We start from the raw sequence: 19,433 nt of genomic DNA, 5'->3' as shown, positions 1-19,433 counted from the left end.
TGCAGAAAACTGCCAAAACTGTTGGATAAGATGTGCCTGCTTCATTCTTTCGTGTCTTCACAGATGGCTGTTCTTTATTAATGAGGTTTATAGAGAGCAGTGCTTTGCGGTGGCTCATACTGCTGTGATACAGCAGACACTTTGAGGAGGAGGTTCTGGCCATTGTATAGCTGTCGTATCACCGCTTGAAAATGTTGATCTTTTCTCAGGGGAGCCATTAGAAAAGCTCACCTGAGCTGTGATAGATGCCAGGCTGCTGCTCTGGGGCAGAGTGAAATGGATTTCACATCCTCCATTAACAAAAACCTCACCTTCCTCCAGCCCTGTAAAAATTATGCTGTACATGATTTTCGGGAAGATGGAGAGAAATGCACAGAAAGCCACGGTGCAGCACTCTGCCTTTTACCATTAGCAGAATTGTTGTCTAAGATAGCAGGACTGTGCTTCTTTGGGAGTTGACTTGATCATCTGGAGGTGCCAGGTCAGGTTGATCACAACACATCTGTTTCCACACTATACAAGTATCTGTTCAATGCACTGTTGTGTTTGTCCCTTTGACAGCATGCTAACAGTTGTGGGGTTTCTATTTCCTTACGCTCAGCTTTAAGGCTGTTTCCAACCTTTCCTTTCATGCAGGCTTGTATAGGTAAAGGATAAAAATAGTTTCATGTTAAAAAACCCAAACAAAACCATAAAGCTCAACTCCGAGCCTGCTTTTTCTGAGCTAATGAATGTCACAGCTTCTAACTGGAGCATTGCATTCCAAAAGGAACAAAGTGAGCAGCTTTTATTACTGTGATGATGCATCCTGCTTCCAGCAAAGTAATCCCCATGCGCCTTTCTTCAAGTTCTGCTCACTGAGCTGAACCCAGTCCCTGTTGTCTCTCTTGCTTCCCTTGCTACGGTTTTCATTTTTCTCCCTTCACATTTTGTTTATCTCTTGTCACACCCTCCCATTTCCCAATCTCTTTGCCTTTGGCACTCTCAGAACAGCAACGCCCACAGTGCTGATTAATCTCTTAATAAATCTCAGATTCAGTAGCAGGAATTGGAACTCTACCAGGCTTTGGAGAAGACTCTGACCTTCATCCTGGACTGCCTCAGCCCAGCTCAAACATGCCAGAAAGGAGGAGATGCAATTGCTTTAGTGCTTTTCACCTGTTAACCTGGATAGTTCACTTCAGAACTGACAACTTCTGTAACCCTACATTTGAGCAGCCTCTTGTGATGCTTATTATTTGACACACTGTGGTGTGTTTACTGGAATGAGATAATGGAGGTCACAAAGACCTCTGCAGGAATATGTGGAGGTGCATGGTTACAGTTTTGTTGCACAAAATCTGTGAAACATGGTCTAAATCTTAGTGAAATGAAACCAAAATATACAGTCATATATTTAATAATACCAATGCAAAATCAAATTTTTAAATTGCAGTCAGCAACTCTATTAGGAATATCAGCAAGGGAAACCATGTAGGACTTGTATACTGCCTCAGTAATATTTTATCCCTGAGTTCCTCATTTCACCAGTTTAGTTGCAGAATTATTAGCTAAATGTACACACATTCTCTATGTGATTAACCATTTAATCTGGAATCCTAAGGTGTGGTCTTGGTGACCTTTGGCAAGCTGGCTAGTTGTGCCCTGCTCTGCAAAACAGAGCAAAGACTCTTATTTGTGGTCTAGTTTGTCATCTTATGTTAAGCAACAGGTGAGAATAGGTTGCCTCGAGAGGGTGTGGTCGCCCCATCCCTGAAGTGTTCGATGCCAGGTTGAGTGGGACCCTGAGGAACTTGATCTAATGAATGACATCCTTGCCTATGGCAGGGGGATTTGGAACGAGATGATCAAGGTCCCTTCTACTCCAAACCATTCTATGATTCTATGAGTTCAATCTCTCATGGTCCTTTTGAGCTGACTATCTTTACAGAGGAGGAATTACCTTAATCTTTTTATCTCTTCAGCATGAGAATTGCATGGCTGGATGTCAGAGCACTGCTGCTCCTTTCTGACATGACCTGCACAAAAGAAATAACCTACAGCAATGCTAATTTACGGTACCTAATATGGGGGTATTTTTTATTGGTCTGGAAAAGCAACTATGGATGCCAGTGAGATGCAAATTTTAAATGAGTATATACTTTCTAAAATTAATTCACTTTATGACCTCTGTTGATCCTCACTCAGTGCCAGCTATATTTGAGTTGGTGTCAGCAATATTGATGCCATATTTATCAGGAGCTGAATAACAAGATGAGATGATCACAGTGCTTTTAGGTGGCAATAGTGATTGAGCTGGTTTAGATGCAGGAAGTGTGGATGCAGGCTCAGCGTTTCACTGCTCATCCTTAGTGTTCTGTGCTGCTTAAGCCTTTCTCTGGTATAGCATCTGCCATGAGACTAGCTGTCAGGGAGGCCTAGGGAAAGACAATAAATCAAACAAATTTCTGACTGATTTTTTTATTCACTTTCCCTGATGCTTGATGAAAAATCACTGTATCATTTGCTGTGGAGCTGGTTCTCAGGTGTTGGACTGAGTTCTGTGCTCCAAAATAGTTACTCATGTAACTGCCGCTTGGGCAGGGATGTTTTGTTACTAAAATTAAAATGATTTCACTTGATGGTTTATTAATTTTGGTAATAAGAGAAATAGTAAGTGAAAGAAAACTGAAAAAAATATTCTCAAACTTGAAAAAAGGTTAGACTGTTTAAACTTTTATTTCCTTGCATTGAGTTCAAGGAACTCAAGGGAGTGGTGGTGGTGGTATCCAAACAGCAGAAAACATGGCTAGTTCATGACAAACAATACTTAAGTTCAAAGGCCAGAATAACTAACCAGCAAATATGTCTAGAGTTTTTTTGTCTTTATTATTTGTACTTGTTATCTGTGTGGGTTTTATTGTTTTGAAAAGTGAATTAAATCCAGGGGATTCTCAACAACATACATTGTGTCCTGGTCTGAACTGGACAAACTTGCTGACCTTGAAGCCTGCAAGGTTTTTGCTTCAAAGATAAGTTTGCCTGCTTCTTGGCATACACGTCGAGAGTACTGTAGAAGAGATTTGAAACTCATAAGAAATATGGAACTCTGAATGAAAAGCAAATAGAGATAACAGCATTGTTTAATGAGGAGTTCTAAGATGAAAGTTAGGCTACTTTGCATGTTAAAGCTCTCCGTTTCCAAAGTGACCGTTAGAAGAACCAAATGTTTACGGGGTGTTTGCTTAATGGCACATTATGGAAACCGTGTCTGTAGATTAATCTTTTTAGCTACGTTCTGCTCTGAGTTAAATTGACAGGATTTTATTTTACCTGGGACTGCATTGAAAGCACTTTAGAAGTAGTAGGTACCTAATGCAGAAGTTCTCTCCAGGTCTCTACAACATCAGTGGTACCTACTTGGAAAGCCGATACTATGTTCTTCATATTCTCTAGAGTTTTAAGAATTAGTGGATTCTCTGTCTCCAAACAAAGCCAACAGAACTAAATGCATGTAACAGATGGGTCTATAACCACCTATTCTGCTTTTTATTTTACTTTACAAGCATAAAGTCCAAACAGAATGTTAAGCAGGGTGTAAAGTTGATATTTTAGTGACCTGAATAGAGTTCAGCATTGTAATGTCAGTGCTTATACATGCTTCAACCCTCAAGATACCCATTTCTCAGTCTCTTGGACCAAATACTGTATCTTCAGCTTAGGAATGTGAGGAATTTTCCCTTTCACATTCAGTTGTACAAAAAAGATATCTGCTTCAGAAGTCACACTTTTTTTGTATAACATACCTGTGCAGAACTGACTCAATAATAGAGGCGAAATTTTGATAGTCTTGGCCAAAGGTAATTTAAAGACAAGTGTTAGAGATGAGATTTTGCTTTGGGATTGGATTTTGCCTGAATGCTTTTAACTTGCCCACCCACAACCACTCCCCCAAGTAATTTGTAGGACTCAGGCTTCAACATAGGTGCAAAACTCATTGAACATTTGGTTACAGAGCTGTGAATAAATGAAGCAAAGGATGGGTAAATCTAAACTGTATAATCTGCCTGGGTTATGATGAGCTGTTCACAGGAACTTTGTGTTCTCTGAAAGTGGCATATAACAAATGTTAAAGATTTTAACTCTTGTTATTTAACATGGGTAATAGTAAAACAAGGAGTAATTCATAGAAAGTAGATTCAGCTTCAGAGAAAAATTTTCAAGAAATCCACAAAGTGATGAGAAAGTACATTACCATGACTGTAAGATCTCAAGGTGCTGATGGAGAGATCACACAAGAGTTTAATGGAAAAGCCAGGTGCACACCAGAGACAAAGGATAGATTAGACCTGGGAGGATCTTGTTTTTCCTTTTATAATTCTAATTATGAAGTCCATTAATAGGAAGGCAGTTAGACAAAAGATGCAAGCAACAGTACTAAAAGAGCTCACGGGGATGGAGTTGGAGCAGTGCCCTGCTGCCCCAGGAGAGATGTCTAGCTCTCCTGTGATGGCTGAAATTCTTTCAAACACTTGAAATAATCACTCTATAAGATGATTAAAAAGTCAGGAGAGTTTGCAGGGGAGGGGGCGGTGTTAAGTAATCAAAGCTGTCAATTAGAAGGACATGGGCACAATTCAAAGGAGGGAGGGATTCAATGGAAAGGCCAGATTTGTTTTTCTCTCTCAAGTGTAGGCACCATGTATTTACTTACAGTGCTTTGTAAAACTCTAGTGTGCAAGGACTAAAGGCCATGCAGATTTAGGACAGGCACGATCTCGTTAAACTTACGCCATTCACATTTGAGTGGAATTAGGAGAAACCTGAGAGTTTTCTCTTTCTTGATTGTAAGGTGCTCAGTAAGATAACTGTTTTTTTTTAAATACAGGGATAATATAATTCCGGTGTACTTCATGCATTCTCAATAACCATATTTCATATATGTTTTTAAACGTGAAAATGTTTTGTCATAAGCAGGATGCAAGCAAAAATATCCAAGATACACAGGAGATAGTTGTTTTCTGGTGAAGTTTCACAGATGTAATTCTTATGCAAGCTAAATTCTTCTAACTGTTACCTGCATGTGGTGTTGTTACTGTATCAGGAAAATTGAACTCACTGTCTCCTCATGTGTTTCAGGTCGGCAAATTCCACCCTTAGATCCTCATGAAAACGGTAACAATGGAGCAATCAAACTTGGGAAGCAGACTTCACAGACGGGTAGGCGGTGCTGCTGACCCAACTTGATCTTTTTAGATTTACTTGAAAAACAGCACCATTTGCCTTTTTTTTCACTGAGAAAGGACTTTGTGATCTCAGTGACGTGGCTCCTTATCTTGAAAGCAGTAATTTCAATACTTCCCATGAGCAATAACACAAGGACCAGAAGCAGAAGGCTTTACTTCAAAGGGATTTTCAAAACCCAGTTGGAAAATCCTCTCTAATATCCTGTCAAAATTACAATGTCAGAGTACTCCAACTCTCTGTTTAAACCAATGACTGAGGGGGTTTTTTTAATAAAAAGATTGGTTTATATATAAAATTTAGTTTTGCTGCAAAAACTTATCTTTTACATTGCAAAGTGGACTTGGCATGTTTTTAGAGTTTTCTCTGTAATAATAGGGTGAAAAAAACCCACCATAAAACCTGAAACCTGATTTGCTTTTTTTTGTGGCTTTGCTGCCATATTTTTAGCTGGACTCTGCTTCACTGTTTTTGTAAATCTGTAGCTTCATCTCACACTTTCAGTAAACATCAGCAAGAAATGGACTGAATTTGCTAACTGAAGAAAAAAAATGGATCCAAAGGATGAGTGAATGCAGTTTTTACAGATTAGAGGTCAAAATCTGTGTCAGGAGGTGCTGTGTATGTGAAAGAAGGAGTTGTCATGAAGGAGGCTGCTGGACTGCAAACATTTCGAGTGTGCTCCAGAAGGAAGTGAAAATGCAGCCACTGTGCAATGACTGGAATGATTCCCTGTGCAGGGTGTAGGCTTCATTAATTACTGAAAATGTAGAAAGAACGTAAATACAGGCTTAATCTCCACTACTTACCAGGTTTTCTCCAAATCTGTGCCCCAGACCAAAGTTGTGTCTGTTCAAAGTTGCCTATTCCTTGGTTTCTAAAAGAGGATGCCACAGTGCCTCACTCCGCATGATCTCACTGCTGCGCTCCAAGAGACCGTCAGGTTCAGAGAATGATATTTCTGTACAAAAACTGCTTAAGAGAGCACAATATAATTTGGAGTTAGAGGCTGGAATCTAATAAAACAAACTTGAATGTTTGGTTACAAATGTAATTCTGTGAATTTGTGGAGTAGTCTTCTCATTTGTGGTGTGGAAGACCCACTGTGTGATATCTTTGAAGCATGATGCACTTGAAAAATGCAGTGTAGGAAAAAAATCCTACAGATGGTTATGAACTGGTAATAATGTAAAACTGTATGTGTTTTTCACTTCCATCTTTTATGAATTTGTGTGACTGAGATGATAAAATCCAAATTTATCTTCTTCATCAATTTCATTGGAAATGGGAATTAGGGTAAGAAATGCCAGATTCAAAACCAGAGCCCAGCCTGCATTCCACAACATTAATTTGTTCTCTTATGAGGAAAATTATCGTCACTGCACATTTTGGGGGGAACTTACGAAAAGCAAACAAAAAGGAAAAACAGCTTGGCACAATAAATCATGAACAGGCAGGCTAAGAGCGTGGTTTCCGTGTTTATACATAAAAAGCAGACCTTATTGGCTGATTGTTAGATTGCTTTGATAAAATGTCACTAATTATTAGGGCTTGAAACAGAGCCAGATAAAATCAGCAGGAACATTTTGTCTCCAGAGGGCTTGGAGTAGTTATAGGTGGGAAATGTCCCTCTGGATTTTATCTAAGAATCTAAACTGCATTGTTTTTCACATATAATCCATTTCTCCCATATTTTGGCCTCCTTTGAAAGCACTCATACTTGAAAATATGCCCTTGGATATTTTGGATAAACTTTCAGTTGTCACCTGTGCTGATATATGATCCATGTCTCTGACTCATTGCAGCAACTGTTTTACTGATAATCCTGGGTTATTTAAGTGAAAATTCAGCAATCATCATTTTTGGTAGTTGGGGAGAGAGACAGGCTCCTTTAGGGAACATTTAATCCCTTCCTGGTACAAGCAAGTCTTCCAGTGGTGCCTGACTCTTTCACCTGGCTGTGGAGGGAGAGCTTAACCTGACCTTCAGCGCTAAAGAAATATCAGACTTACCAGTGTCACAAATTCATACAATTTATGGGCTCTATGACCCAATGTTGCAAGAGATCTGGTTCCTCCTAAGTAAAACCCAGTAAAAGGCTAGACCTTTTACCCAGGAAACAAGGTGAGATCAAACCCATGTTTTTAAAGATGTCATAGATTTTAGTTCAACGTATAGCAGTAATACATAACTGATTTTTTAGCTTTTGTAAATCATTGTAACATTTTTTTTAACATGGCATCTCAAAACTTACTAAATCCTAATTGAGATGTCTGAAAGCTTTGTAAGACAATTCTGCAAGTACCTTGTATAACTTATGCTAGAACTGGCAAATGATGCTGATCTGCATGGGATGTTGTCCTAAGTGCCAGCTCTCACAGCCCCCATTGAGCAGAATGTGAATCAGAACAGATTTAACAGATTTATTAGTTATATGTTAAAATAGTTTAAAATTGGAAGTTTTTAACAGTGAATGTCTGGCAGATTTTTAAAATTTGAATGCTAAGTAGGCTCAAGATGTTTTTGCATTTGGTGGGTCAAATCTAAATCACCTTATTCTACTTTTAGTCAGGAAAAAGATTTAAATGAATAAGGATTCTGATTGTGTGAGTTCTTGATAGTTGGTTTACTGTGAGCTTGAGCAGGGAAGTCTGAAGTCACAGGTGAAAAAATAACAGACCACTGTGCTGCACAGAGCATCTCTCATTTTCTCTGAACAGAGGGCTTGCCTTCAACGATGATGTTGCCTCTCTGCTGTTCGTCAAAGCTAAACTGCAGCTTTCACACACCTCTTGAAATGGGATTTGTTATAAAAATTGTGATTTTCAAATGTAAAATCAATGATTTCTGCTTCCTTTTGTTGCCTGTGTTGCTTGGAAAGTACCACTACCCTTCATAAACAGCCAGAAGAATGGCATAGAAAAATCTCCCAATCTCAGAGTCAAAAGTTTCAGCAGAAACTGGAATTCCTCTTAGTAGTTAATGGCTGGTGAAAAGTTAAATTACTGTACAGGAGCACCTGACTCTGTAGCTGATCGTCTGTAATAATAGGAATAGTAGTAATATCAATGCTGCCTTTCTAGGTTAGCCAGCTGGTGCTGGGTTTGTCCAAGATTTATTTTCTCAAGAGAGCTGGCAGCAGGACTGAGGCACAGGCTGTAGTGCCAAGGATATTTGGTGGAGCTTGTTTGCACCATGACTCGAGACTGTGACTGTCCAGTTGTGGGTGACTTGCTTTTCTAGCTTGTCGTGAACTAGTTTAAAAACAGAATTATGAAGGAACTGGTTTTCATATGTGCTCCGCATATGTGTGTGTATATAAGTACGGTTTTATATTGTTGTGCTGACATGTAGTGTTTTTTCACTATGTCTGGTTCTCATATACTGCACATTGTATTCTGTAAGTACATTTTTTTGTTAATCATCATTTCACCTTTATGGACTTAAAGTTGCGGATCAAAGGTAGCAAGAAGATAGGTACACATAGGTACAATTGTTGACTTGCCATTCTTATGCATGAAAATGGCATATTATAGAAAAAGTTTGTCTTGCAGACTGAGAAATCTAAAAAAGGCCATTATTATTCAAGAATTGGGATTCTGAAGTAATAAAGTGACATTCAAAAAAAAAGGAAAAAACTATTTTTATTCATGGTACAGCATGTCTGTCTGAAATGCTGCAGTGTAACGTGGGTCTGTATTGATACCTAGAAAAGTTACCTGTCATCCCATGTCTTCACTAATCCTTCACGGCACATGGTAATAAGCATGACTAGATAGATTACATGTGTAAGCATTCTGACTATAATTAGACTGTCTTAATACAGTGATACATTTTACTATCCTACCCTTAATTATTTAAACCAGAGTCAGTGATAAATTGTCAGTTTAAAATCATCTGCTAAGTATTCTTCCTCTGTTTTGTTTATATAAGGGCTTTGACTGGGCTGGACCCACTCGCTTCATGTATGGGATGCTGCAATCTGTTAATACTTTACCTTTTGTTTTACGTATTAATTGTATCATACCTAATAATATTTTTTGCCCTAAAATGTAGTTTTGGTGTTTTATTTAACCTACAATGATTAACGATAATAAATGTTCTAAATGCCTCTGATTTGGGGATGTCTCTGGTTTCAATAAAGCAAAACAAAATTGCTCTCATTTTGCACATCATTTGCTCTTGAAAAAGGTCTCTGTGCAGTCTGTGGATTACTTGCCTGGGATTTAAATGCTGCTTGACATGTGTATGGCTGGCCTTATAGCAGAAACTGAATGCATTTCTGGAGGATCCTGCAGTGCAGGTGAACTTCCAAAAACCAGAAAAAGATGATCTGAAAATCCCTTTGATAAGGTATTTGATTTATCCATTAGAAGAGAGGGACCCGAGTGGCCAGTATCTGCTTAGAAATTTAGAATAGTAGCTGTCAGTAGAAAGTGAGCTTCCAGTTACCACTTGCTTTGAATAGCAGCAATGACTGGGATGTCTCATAAGACACTTTCTCTTTTGTATGTTTTTGTTTTGGTGATACATTTATTTTTTCCCCCTACTTTATGTCCCTCAAACTTATACTTAGGAGATAAGGATTAACACTCTCTTAGGAAGTATGCAATGTTTAATACACCTTAGTGCTATTGTTTCAAGAGATGTTTAACCTCACCAGAAGTTTTTTGCACTGTTTGTCTCACATTTTCAAAGTTGTTACCACAACTATGAGGACTGTGAATAAAGGGTTGGGTTGTTTGGGTTTTTTTAAGGAAAAACTGTTTTGGACTAGCACTATTCTAACTACTATGACAAATTCAACACACACCAGTACACAAGAGGCACAATAACTCAAATAACAGCACAGAACACCATTTTTATATGTAAGGAGGAACCAGTATTTCAAAGAGTTTTCTTATGTTGAGTTCAGTAGCTGCTGGATAGATACCCAGCAGGATCTGTTCCCTGCCTTAAAGCAGTTATAATTATCTTGAAAAAATCATGCATCTTTCCCCCAGCTATGCATAAATAAGAATGAACCCAGGTACACAACTGTAAACTAAAAGGTGAGGTACTTAATTCAAGGAAAGTCTTAGCCCCTTAACTATTACCAGTGTGCTGGAAAATCAGAAGTGAATGCTGTTTTGCCTTTACATATGTAAAGAGAGTTGTGCCCCTTGATGGATCAGTCCTTGTGTTATCAGTGGATGTTTTACATGGCTTAGAAGCATGTTCTTGTGGTGCTTTATGTTAGTTTGGAGTTGAATTTAGCAATTAGAGGGCAGCCGTACAATTGGCTGGAAAATAAATGTCTTCTACTTTCCTTTTGAACATTGAAGGTTATGTCTAGAGGTACTTCAGGAGAAGTATTTGACATTTCAGCCTTCAAAATCTTCATGACTCCAGCTTCAGTCCTTCTGCAAAGAGCATCATAGGACACCCTGCTGTGATCTCCTGAGCACTGTACTGAAATCGGGACAGAGAGGCTGATGAAATAGCCTGTGTAGCTATTTCATACCTCCACCCCCTCACCTCATCTGCAAAAGTGTTTAGGCTACTACTGAGTTTGTGAAATGCCTCCCTTCCCTGAAAGGAAACCAGTAAACTGCCGGATTATTACTTTTTTATCCCCCCTCGATGTTGTTTTACACAAGGCTACAGAGTAATTTTCTTTAAAAGTGTTAAAACACTCATGGGAGGATAGACTAGCTAAAGGCATTTGTACAAATTCCCCTGTTACTTGGCGCAGATTACTCCCTAAAGTCTTGACATCAATGGTAGGATGCTGTCATTGTGTAATGGGGTTCTTCACCATCAATAATGTCTTCTTTTGATCTTCTGTTTTTAAAACAGCAGGACCAGGGATAAAGTAATTGTTTGATATGAATGCTCTCTCACTGTCCAGAAGTAAGACTTTCCACTAAAAAGTATGAAATCAATGGTTGACCACATTTAACAGATTGAGACAAAATACGTAATAGCATAATGTGGCATAATACAGCTTTTTTGTGTATGAAATACCTATCTCAGATGGGTTTCTTCTATTTTGATTGAGTCCTAATTGCCAAATGCCTGTATTTCTGATGCTACCAAGTGGATCTTGATGCAGATTAGTTTGCATTACCTCTACCACTGCTGTGTGTTTTGTGGGAATATGAGGACAGACTCATGATACTAGCAGTCATAATCATTGCATTTTCAAGAGATAGGTGTAGAAGTGTTACCAGAATTGTTTTGTAACATAGATGTTGTGAAAACTTGAGGACAGCACACTGACAGAACTTGGTGTAAGAGACCTGTACAAACTTGATTTTACGTCACAGCAATTAACAAGTTTTTAATCAGCTGTCATTATTCAGTGCAGGGAAGAGAATTTTGAGTCTTCTGGTTAGGTATTAAACATTTGGCAGCTCAGGAGCGATTTCTCTTTTCTGGCTGTTAGATTACTCCAGCACAAAATCATTTTTATCCCTGAGACTCCCTGAAGAACGAAACAAAAAAGAAAGCTTTCTTTGAAAAGTACTGACCTTGTTTTCTCAAAACCTCCTTGAGAACCCAAGCTTTCTCTTCCCATCACCTGTCAAAAGTTCTTTGAGACATACCTTATTTATGATGCATTCAACCTTTCTATTTGCTACACTTTGGGAATTTTGGAAAACAAAAGTGCCTTTCCACTAAAGTCCATTTAATTCACATTTATTTTACCTAGTCAGTGCCACTCTGCTCCCTCCACAACAGTAAAATACATGTTTAAATAAGAAGATAAATACTTAACAACTAAATCCCTGTTCCCACACAGTATGTAGAGTACTCTGGGGAAATGATCTGTTACAGACTAAAACAGAAATGATCCCTATGCTTCTGATTACATATTGACAAGTACCGATCAATAAGGAAGTCAGCTTACATGTCTGAGAGATGCCCTTGAGGAAAATGAACATCACGTTCCTTCCTCCTGGTCAATATAACATGACTTGAGGGGCAAGGGATAGCATTGTTGTTACTGACTAAAAATAAATAAAAAATGAGTAAGAGGATGGTAACATTTTCTCTTCACTTGTTTAACAGGGTTGAAATGTAGGTTAAGCACCTTATAAAAGTAATTCCTGCTGCGTCTTGTCTTCAAAGACTCAAGTTGCTTTGCTGACAAGTATATGTTTGGAGTTTTCACAGCAGTTTAATAAGAAACAGCAATGGATAGAATCTGGATAAAACAGTGCATTTCAAAATCACTTTCCTATATTCCAGCTCAGCAAAAAATCAAGTCATCGCCAAACCTGCAATCACTACCAATATCCAAGGTCTTGTCTGTGTTCATCACTTATCACATGGGACAATTTTGTATGGTAGATATTTACCAAAAAAAGTATAAAATGTGTAGAAGGAATCTAATAAAAGCCCTTAGAAAGAAGGACCTTCAAAATAAAGATTTATCTTTACTGTGCTATTTCTTGAGAAAGTCAGGAACACAAATGAGAATGAAATAGCGCTTCTGGCACTGTTTCTTTTAGAGATACTGTTTGTACTTTGAGTTTTGCCACATTCTGTAGGTCATTCCTGATTCTCAAGGAAAATTTGCTTTCAAGGTGGCAACCTGAACAGCCTGCTGGCACCTAACCAGCTCTCCTCCCACGCCACAGCCTTTGAGTGGTTCTCCTCATAATCTCAGTAAGGAGGGACAGAAGTCTTACTAGCAGCTGACATGTCTAATGGAGGTGACTCAGTTTCTTGACAGTTTAGAATACTAAGGAGGTTCTTGAGATATGCTGGAAATATGAACTCACAATGACCTAGGAAAGGGCTTTCAACAGATAGAGTTGTTTCCTTGTAACAGGGATATCAGAAAAGGAAACTTTTTTTTTTAATGTAAGTTTTTGTTTGTTTGGGGTTGTTTTTATGCTTTTAGGAGGTTAAATTTCTGGAGAGGAAATAGGTTTCTTGGAATGAAAACAAAGCTGGAATGTTTATTATTAAATTCTGAAGAGGGAAGATAATATTTAGAACTGAAAAGAAAGGAAAAACAACGTGATGAGGATGGTGGGTCACAACCCTATTGAGGTGATAAGAAACAAAAGCTATGTCTGAAGTACAAAATCTGGGTTTGGGGTACAAAGGATATCACATTGTAAATGGTCAGACTGCATATACACGCATTTCATGGCACAGCCACATTAACACCACTGTTACTTGAAAACCCGAGCTAATAACTGAGCATAAACAAACACGAGATTGAGTACATCAGGTGCCTATGCTCCACCTATTAAAATGATACCATATCTTTACCTATGGGTATGTCTGAATTTACAAAGTACAAAGTCCACTGAGTAAAAGATGATACCCTTTCACGTAGTCCATGACACACTGGTTGAGTTGGAACCCTGGGCAAAGGGCTTTGGCTAATATATTCCAGTGCATCTACACAGCCACCCTGCCTACATGGTTTAGCTTTTCATGAAGCTCGATGCTGCCTGAATGATGTCTTGGAGTGATGGGTGGTTTTGCACAAAATGGGCAAATTGCTCCAGAGAAGACTAAAGAAGAAAGGATGAGGTGCTGATAAATGCATCCAAGTAGGTTTGCATTGACTGATTTAACCACAGCATGTAGTATATACTTAGGTACTTGCTGCTGGCAGTATAACACAACATCCATCACTGAAAGTTAAAATGGAGGGATTTTTATTTTATTTCTCCCAGGAGGAAATTGATGCCTTAGAAAATCCACAAGGCTTGAGTCATCAAGTCATCACTGTCAGCGGACATGTCTTTCAGACACTTTGCCTTATCTCACTGTGAATCACATAGCAGTCAAAGGTGCATACCATGGCAAAAAAATTGCACCCTTCCTTTTTAAACTTTGATAGACACAGTTTAAAAAATTGCAGGGCCTGAAGCAAGTACTAGATTAGAAGGAGAGCCGCCATCTGAGAAACCTGTTTCGCATCACATCAGTGACAGCGAGGTGAGGATGTCTGGGAGCTACAGGTTTCAAAGCTCTAGGAAAGTGGTTACTTAGCTATTTGGCAAAATTACTCAGCCCATGTCTCTGGTAGTGCAGAAGTAATTGAGGTTGCCTTCTGACAGGTCTGCTTTTGAAGAAAGCTAGCTTTCCTGGTGAAATGGTGCCAGGATTCCCACGAGAAGTCCCTGTTCCCCAAGATGTTCAAGAAAAGACATGGTCTCTGCCATTTTCAACCACCTTCAGAAATCCTCCTTCCATTTAGTGGGAGATCCAAGCCATAAAAAAATCCTGAATGTTAGATAATTGTAATGTGTATTTCAAGCCAGGCAGACACAGGCAAGAAATCAGAGTTCAGAAATTTCTGGTGTCTTCAGACCATTCCGGAAATGTAAGGAGGCTGTGTTTCAAGCTAGGACATCTGATTTTATGCACAACCATGGCAAAAAAAAGTGTGATGAGGGTGATGAGGTGATGGAAAAAAATCTCTATCAAATTTTGTACTCATTGCAATTTTAAATATATAACCATTACTATAATGTCATAGTTGTTGTTTGCCTACATCTTTCATACTCAGAGCTGGTCCATAGAGGGGCAGATTTTGACTGATGATGACAGAGTGTAAATTGTAATACTTCTCCCACCCAGGTAAATGCCTCCAATTTATATATCCATTCTCTCTGGAGAGAGGTCAGAGCGGACGGATCCTTCTATGCCATCCTTCTATGAGGCCATTGAATAAGGAAAATTTAGAGTCAGGCCTTTGAGACCTTGAGGTTGAATAACCTCACTGTCAGGCCTCCATGGCAACTCCCATTACCTCCATCAGAACTGGCCTCTGTATTGCCTCATGGCTTCAGGAGTGGTTTTGTGCGTTTCTAAGTTTTCCTGTAAGGCAACTGCAAATATTTCATTTCCTTATGGTGTCATCTGGTATCTGCAGAGGACACAATCAAGGAAAGTGTTGTATGTTATTACTTACTCAGCTCACACGAGAGCAACAAGGACAGAAAAAACTGAAGATGCGCAAAAGTCTGTTTAAGCTCATCTTGGGCAAACTCAGCTGTTCTAGTGTCCAGGAAAGGATTCAGATAATTGATAGACATTGCTATGGTCATCTCATCAACTGAATTACTTCTCCTTGCATTTAAGAATTAATCCATCTATGATATTGAGGCTGAAATAGTCAGAAGTCAGGTCAGTCATAATGCAGTCAGAAGTCATCTGATCCTGTGAGTTGTTACTGAAATTTGTTAAAATTGAGTCAGTGGCCTAAATTAATCATTCAAAAACCTCTATCCACTCTCTAAGAGACAAATGTAAGATTGAAACCTTCATTTTTCTTTTCAATAAATGGGAAAAATAGTGAAGAAATATCACACGTGATGTTACTGGAATACACAAACTTTACCAAATACATGACACGTTTTGAGGAAGAGCCTAATTCTCAGATTTAAAATGTGACTTAGTAAAAATGTAATGATGTAGCTCCTTGCTTTGCTGTCCATCAAAGCTATCCAGATAAAGCCTCCTAAGATTTGCTGAAGTTTACGTATCAGGCTTGGAAACAAAATTCAGAATGTGAAAACTGCCTAAAGAGTAATCTTTTTAGCTTAGTCATCTCTAAGATTGAACATCCAATACTTTAACTTGGTTAAAAATTTTGTTACTGATGCATAGGCCAAAATCCAGGTCAGGTGTTTCTGTTACAATTGTATTGTCTCTAAATAGCTAACAAGAACAAAATGCAACAGTTTCTTTTTTGACATTGATATGAATTCATGTAGGTACTAGTTTCTGGATAATAAAGCACAGTTTTTCCTAAGCTACTTTGAAAAGATGGATTTTTTCTGTTATAATATTGAAGTGATATGAGATTTTTTCCCCTTCACTGTATGTATGAGAGAGTGTTCATCAGTGAAAACAAAACACATTTAAGTCTTCAGGCTCTAATGCTCCCAAGAGTATGACAAAAAATTGGTGGAAATACTGTTGGATTCATTCATCTTCATTCTGAAATAATATTGGGAGATTTCAAATGACTGGTAAAAAGTGAATGTGGCACACTGCAAAGAATAAATGCAATGGGTTTGTATAATTACAAGCATTACGTGGACCCTTGGCAAAATATTAATAAAGACAGATTATAAACACGGAAATAAATAGAAATTAATTCATAGGTAGTAGCTTATGTAATGTTAAAAATTTATTTTTTTTTTGGTGGCAAATAGATGCATTCAAGCAACAAGATGAGACTAAAATGCAGTTGCTTAAGATAGATGTATTGACTTAATACACCTGGAATACTTTAAGTCATTTGATGTAGCCCTGCATGACAATCTGGTAAAGAAACACAGTACTATACAAAATCAATTTACCTATATCAAATGCTCTGGGAACCAATTAGCAGCTACATCAGCATGTTTCTACTCTCCTCTGTCGGGTTATTTAACAGCTTCAAAGGAACTAATGCAGCTCAATATCTTTATCAGTGATCTGGAAGAAAACATAAACTCTGCTGGTAACTTTGCAAATTACACCAAAATTGCTGGAAAGGAAAGAATGAAGAGAAAAAAAATTACATAAAGGTATTGAAGTTGGTGCTTCAGATCTTAAGCATTAAACCAGTATTTAAAAATAGGATGACTCTCAATGTTGAAGATATACTAGCTGCTGTCTTCAGAGGTGGGATCCTCTGAAGCCTCTGGTGCCTCCACTCTTCCAGAGAGGAAGAGTGATGAATGAATAGAAACTACTCTCTGATCCATTATAGATTCCCATTTTCCTAATTTCTATTATTTGCATTACTCGAGGAGGAAAAAATGCAAAGAATGAAGACACAAGAAAAAAATCACATTCCAGATTGGCAGTGTCTAACTTTGTTTTTCTATTAGATTGCTATTAATTTCTATTAAATTTCTTTTTCTTATACTAGGGAAAAAGGAGGGAAAAACCCAGCTGTCTCCTTTGAAGATGAAAGCAGGAGAAGTTTGCTGGCATGCCAGCTAGCCAGCAGGAAGACAGAGGCAGGAACAATGTGAATTAGGAGAGAGGGAAAGGGAAAAAAACACCAGCAAAAGAGGACAGAATTAGTTTGGGGATGATGGAGTGGGAGGTGAAGGGTCTCTCTCACACTGTAGTGTGTTTCCCTCTGAAAAGCAGAATTGAAGCCAGGAAACTTGTGGAATTAAAATACAGACTGTACAGTTAAAGTCTGTATTGAAAGGCATGCTCACAAAATATTTACAAGCATTTAACTTTATGAATTTAACAGAGAAAGTTCCATTCATGTTTTTATCTGCAACAGGTATGTAGGCACAGGATCAAAGTAGTGGGTGAGTGAGTATACTTCCTTAACCTTCCTTGTCAGTGCTTGGTGTTTGGAGGGGGAAAGTGGTGAATATTCATGGTTGTAGGTGGAAAACCCTGCACATGGTTGCAGTGCCCATAGTGTAGGTAGGAACTTCTGAAGGGCAGAAGGGACTGGGTTGCCCACAGGGAAGGGGAGCATCAGGAAAGCATGAAAGATTGCTGGCTGGTGGGTGCACATGGGTTGGGAGTGGAAACGTCCCATGTGGGGTAATCCAGGTCAGAGCATCTTTTGCTACATGGGGCTTTATGCAGACCTTTTTACCCCTTCCAACTTCAAAAATGCTGTCACTTATTCCTGCTTTGCCTCTGCAAAGTGTTCATACCTGTTTTAAGGTGACCCCCAAAGTGTGAAAGACACAGCCCTGTTTTTGTGTAGTGTATCAATTGCATATTGCAATCTAACAGGTCCTAATGGGTATCATTTGCACAATGAAGCTATGAATAATTCAGTATTTGGCATTCAAAGATTCCATCCCTAATAATATGCAGACTTCTTTTCCTTTTTTTTTTTCTTCCCCAAATGCAAAGTAAATATTTCATAAACGATCTCTCAGGTACAGTGTTCAAGCTTCTGTGCAGACACAGAAACCAGAGTGGGGAGCTGATTCTAGAAACCTTGTGTCTTTATTCCTAGAGATAATGAATTAATCAAAAGCAAAGATTTTTCATGTGTTTATTAGTCCCACATTAGTAACCTTAGCTTCCTGCATTTGCTAAAGAAGCATTTTAAATACTTGTCTGTTTCCTGCCACAAGACAAGAGAAACAAAGAAAGAATTTCCAGGAGATGCACACAATTAACGAGAGGAGAGCGGCTATGGATGCCCACAGGAGCTGTGATCTTGCAAACCTGCAAAATCCTAACGTTATGTAGAACTTTATGTATCCAGTATTCCTCTTGGTTGCATAAACATGTGCAATTGCAGAGGCAGACCTTTAGCTGGCACAAGTACTTGTGAGTTAATTGATCATTCAGAGTGAAGAAAAATCTTTATGTTTTATTACAGACTATGGGGGAATGATATTTCCTCATCGGTCACTATGCAAATGATTGAATCCACTGACAGTTTCAATGTCTTCCCTTCTTTTCCTTTGCTCATTTTCAGGCTCTCAGCTAATTTGATCTTTCAGCAGAGGCAAACATTTCATTCTCATGTTCATGATACCTATTTATTTTTAAAGTGTTGTTAGCATAGTTTAGCTGTCTCCTTCTGTCTGGCCTTGCTTAATTGATGTAAAAAATAGCTGTATAAAATGTTCTTCCTTGAGAAAACTTGCTAATTCTCCCCCAGAGATCTTCTCCTTGTGTCTGTGTTCAGTCAATTCTACTCAATTTTGTAAAAAAATCTAGCACTGCTCCTTCAGTTTGTTTACTTTCTTTTGTAACCATTGCCAACTAATGTGCCCTGGGAAAAGGAGTTGAATTCTTCTCATTTGCAAATACCATTACCAAAATTGTGGACCAAATTCCATGCGCAGCTTCAAACTACACAATCAATTAGGGCCTGATCCAATGCTTATTAAAGTCACTGGAAAAATTCCTCCTGATTTCAATGGGCTGTAGCTCAGACATTGGGGAACGGATATTTCCACTGCAGATGAGGAGTTTAATCTTTGAACATGCTGGAATTCACGCAATGATAGACTCACAGGGCTGGAAAGGACTTCAGAGGTCACATCTCAAGGCAGGATCAGCTAAATTTATATCTCCCAACAGATGTCTAACCTGTTTTTAAAGGTCAGAGACAACAACTCCATGGACTGTGCTTCCAGGCAATGTTTTTCGATAATTATCCTTACTCTTAAAAAGTTCTTCTGTTCAAATTACTGTGGTATTACTCTGCTCTCCATTGCTGGCAAAATCCTGGCAAGAATACTCTTGAACAGATTAATACC

General features: G+C 38.5%; 1 protein-coding gene across 2 annotated transcripts in view; it reads left to right on the top strand.

Moving 5' to 3' along the window:
• Positions 1–9,339, top strand: part of RAB31 (RAB31, member RAS oncogene family) — a 66,571-nt gene extending 57,232 nt beyond the window's left edge. For both annotated transcript variants that reach the window (XM_017819598.1, XM_017819599.1), the window contains exon 7: positions 5,119–9,339. In XM_017819598.1, the coding sequence (XP_017675087.1) occupies positions 5,119–5,216 (98 nt within the window). In that variant the 3' untranslated portion in view covers positions 5,217–9,339. The remainder of the gene's footprint in view (positions 1–5,118) is intronic.
• The last annotated feature ends 10,094 nt before the right edge of the window (positions 9,340–19,433 follow it).

Source organism: Lepidothrix coronata, unplaced genomic scaffold, assembly GCF_001604755.1.
Source record: "Lepidothrix coronata isolate B3197 unplaced genomic scaffold, Lepidothrix_coronata-1.0 Scaffold75, whole genome shotgun sequence".
NCBI lineage: Eukaryota > Metazoa > Chordata > Aves > Passeriformes > Pipridae > Lepidothrix > Lepidothrix coronata.
The sequence above is the reverse complement of the archived record's forward strand: the minus strand, read 5'-3'. Positions and strand labels throughout refer to the sequence as shown.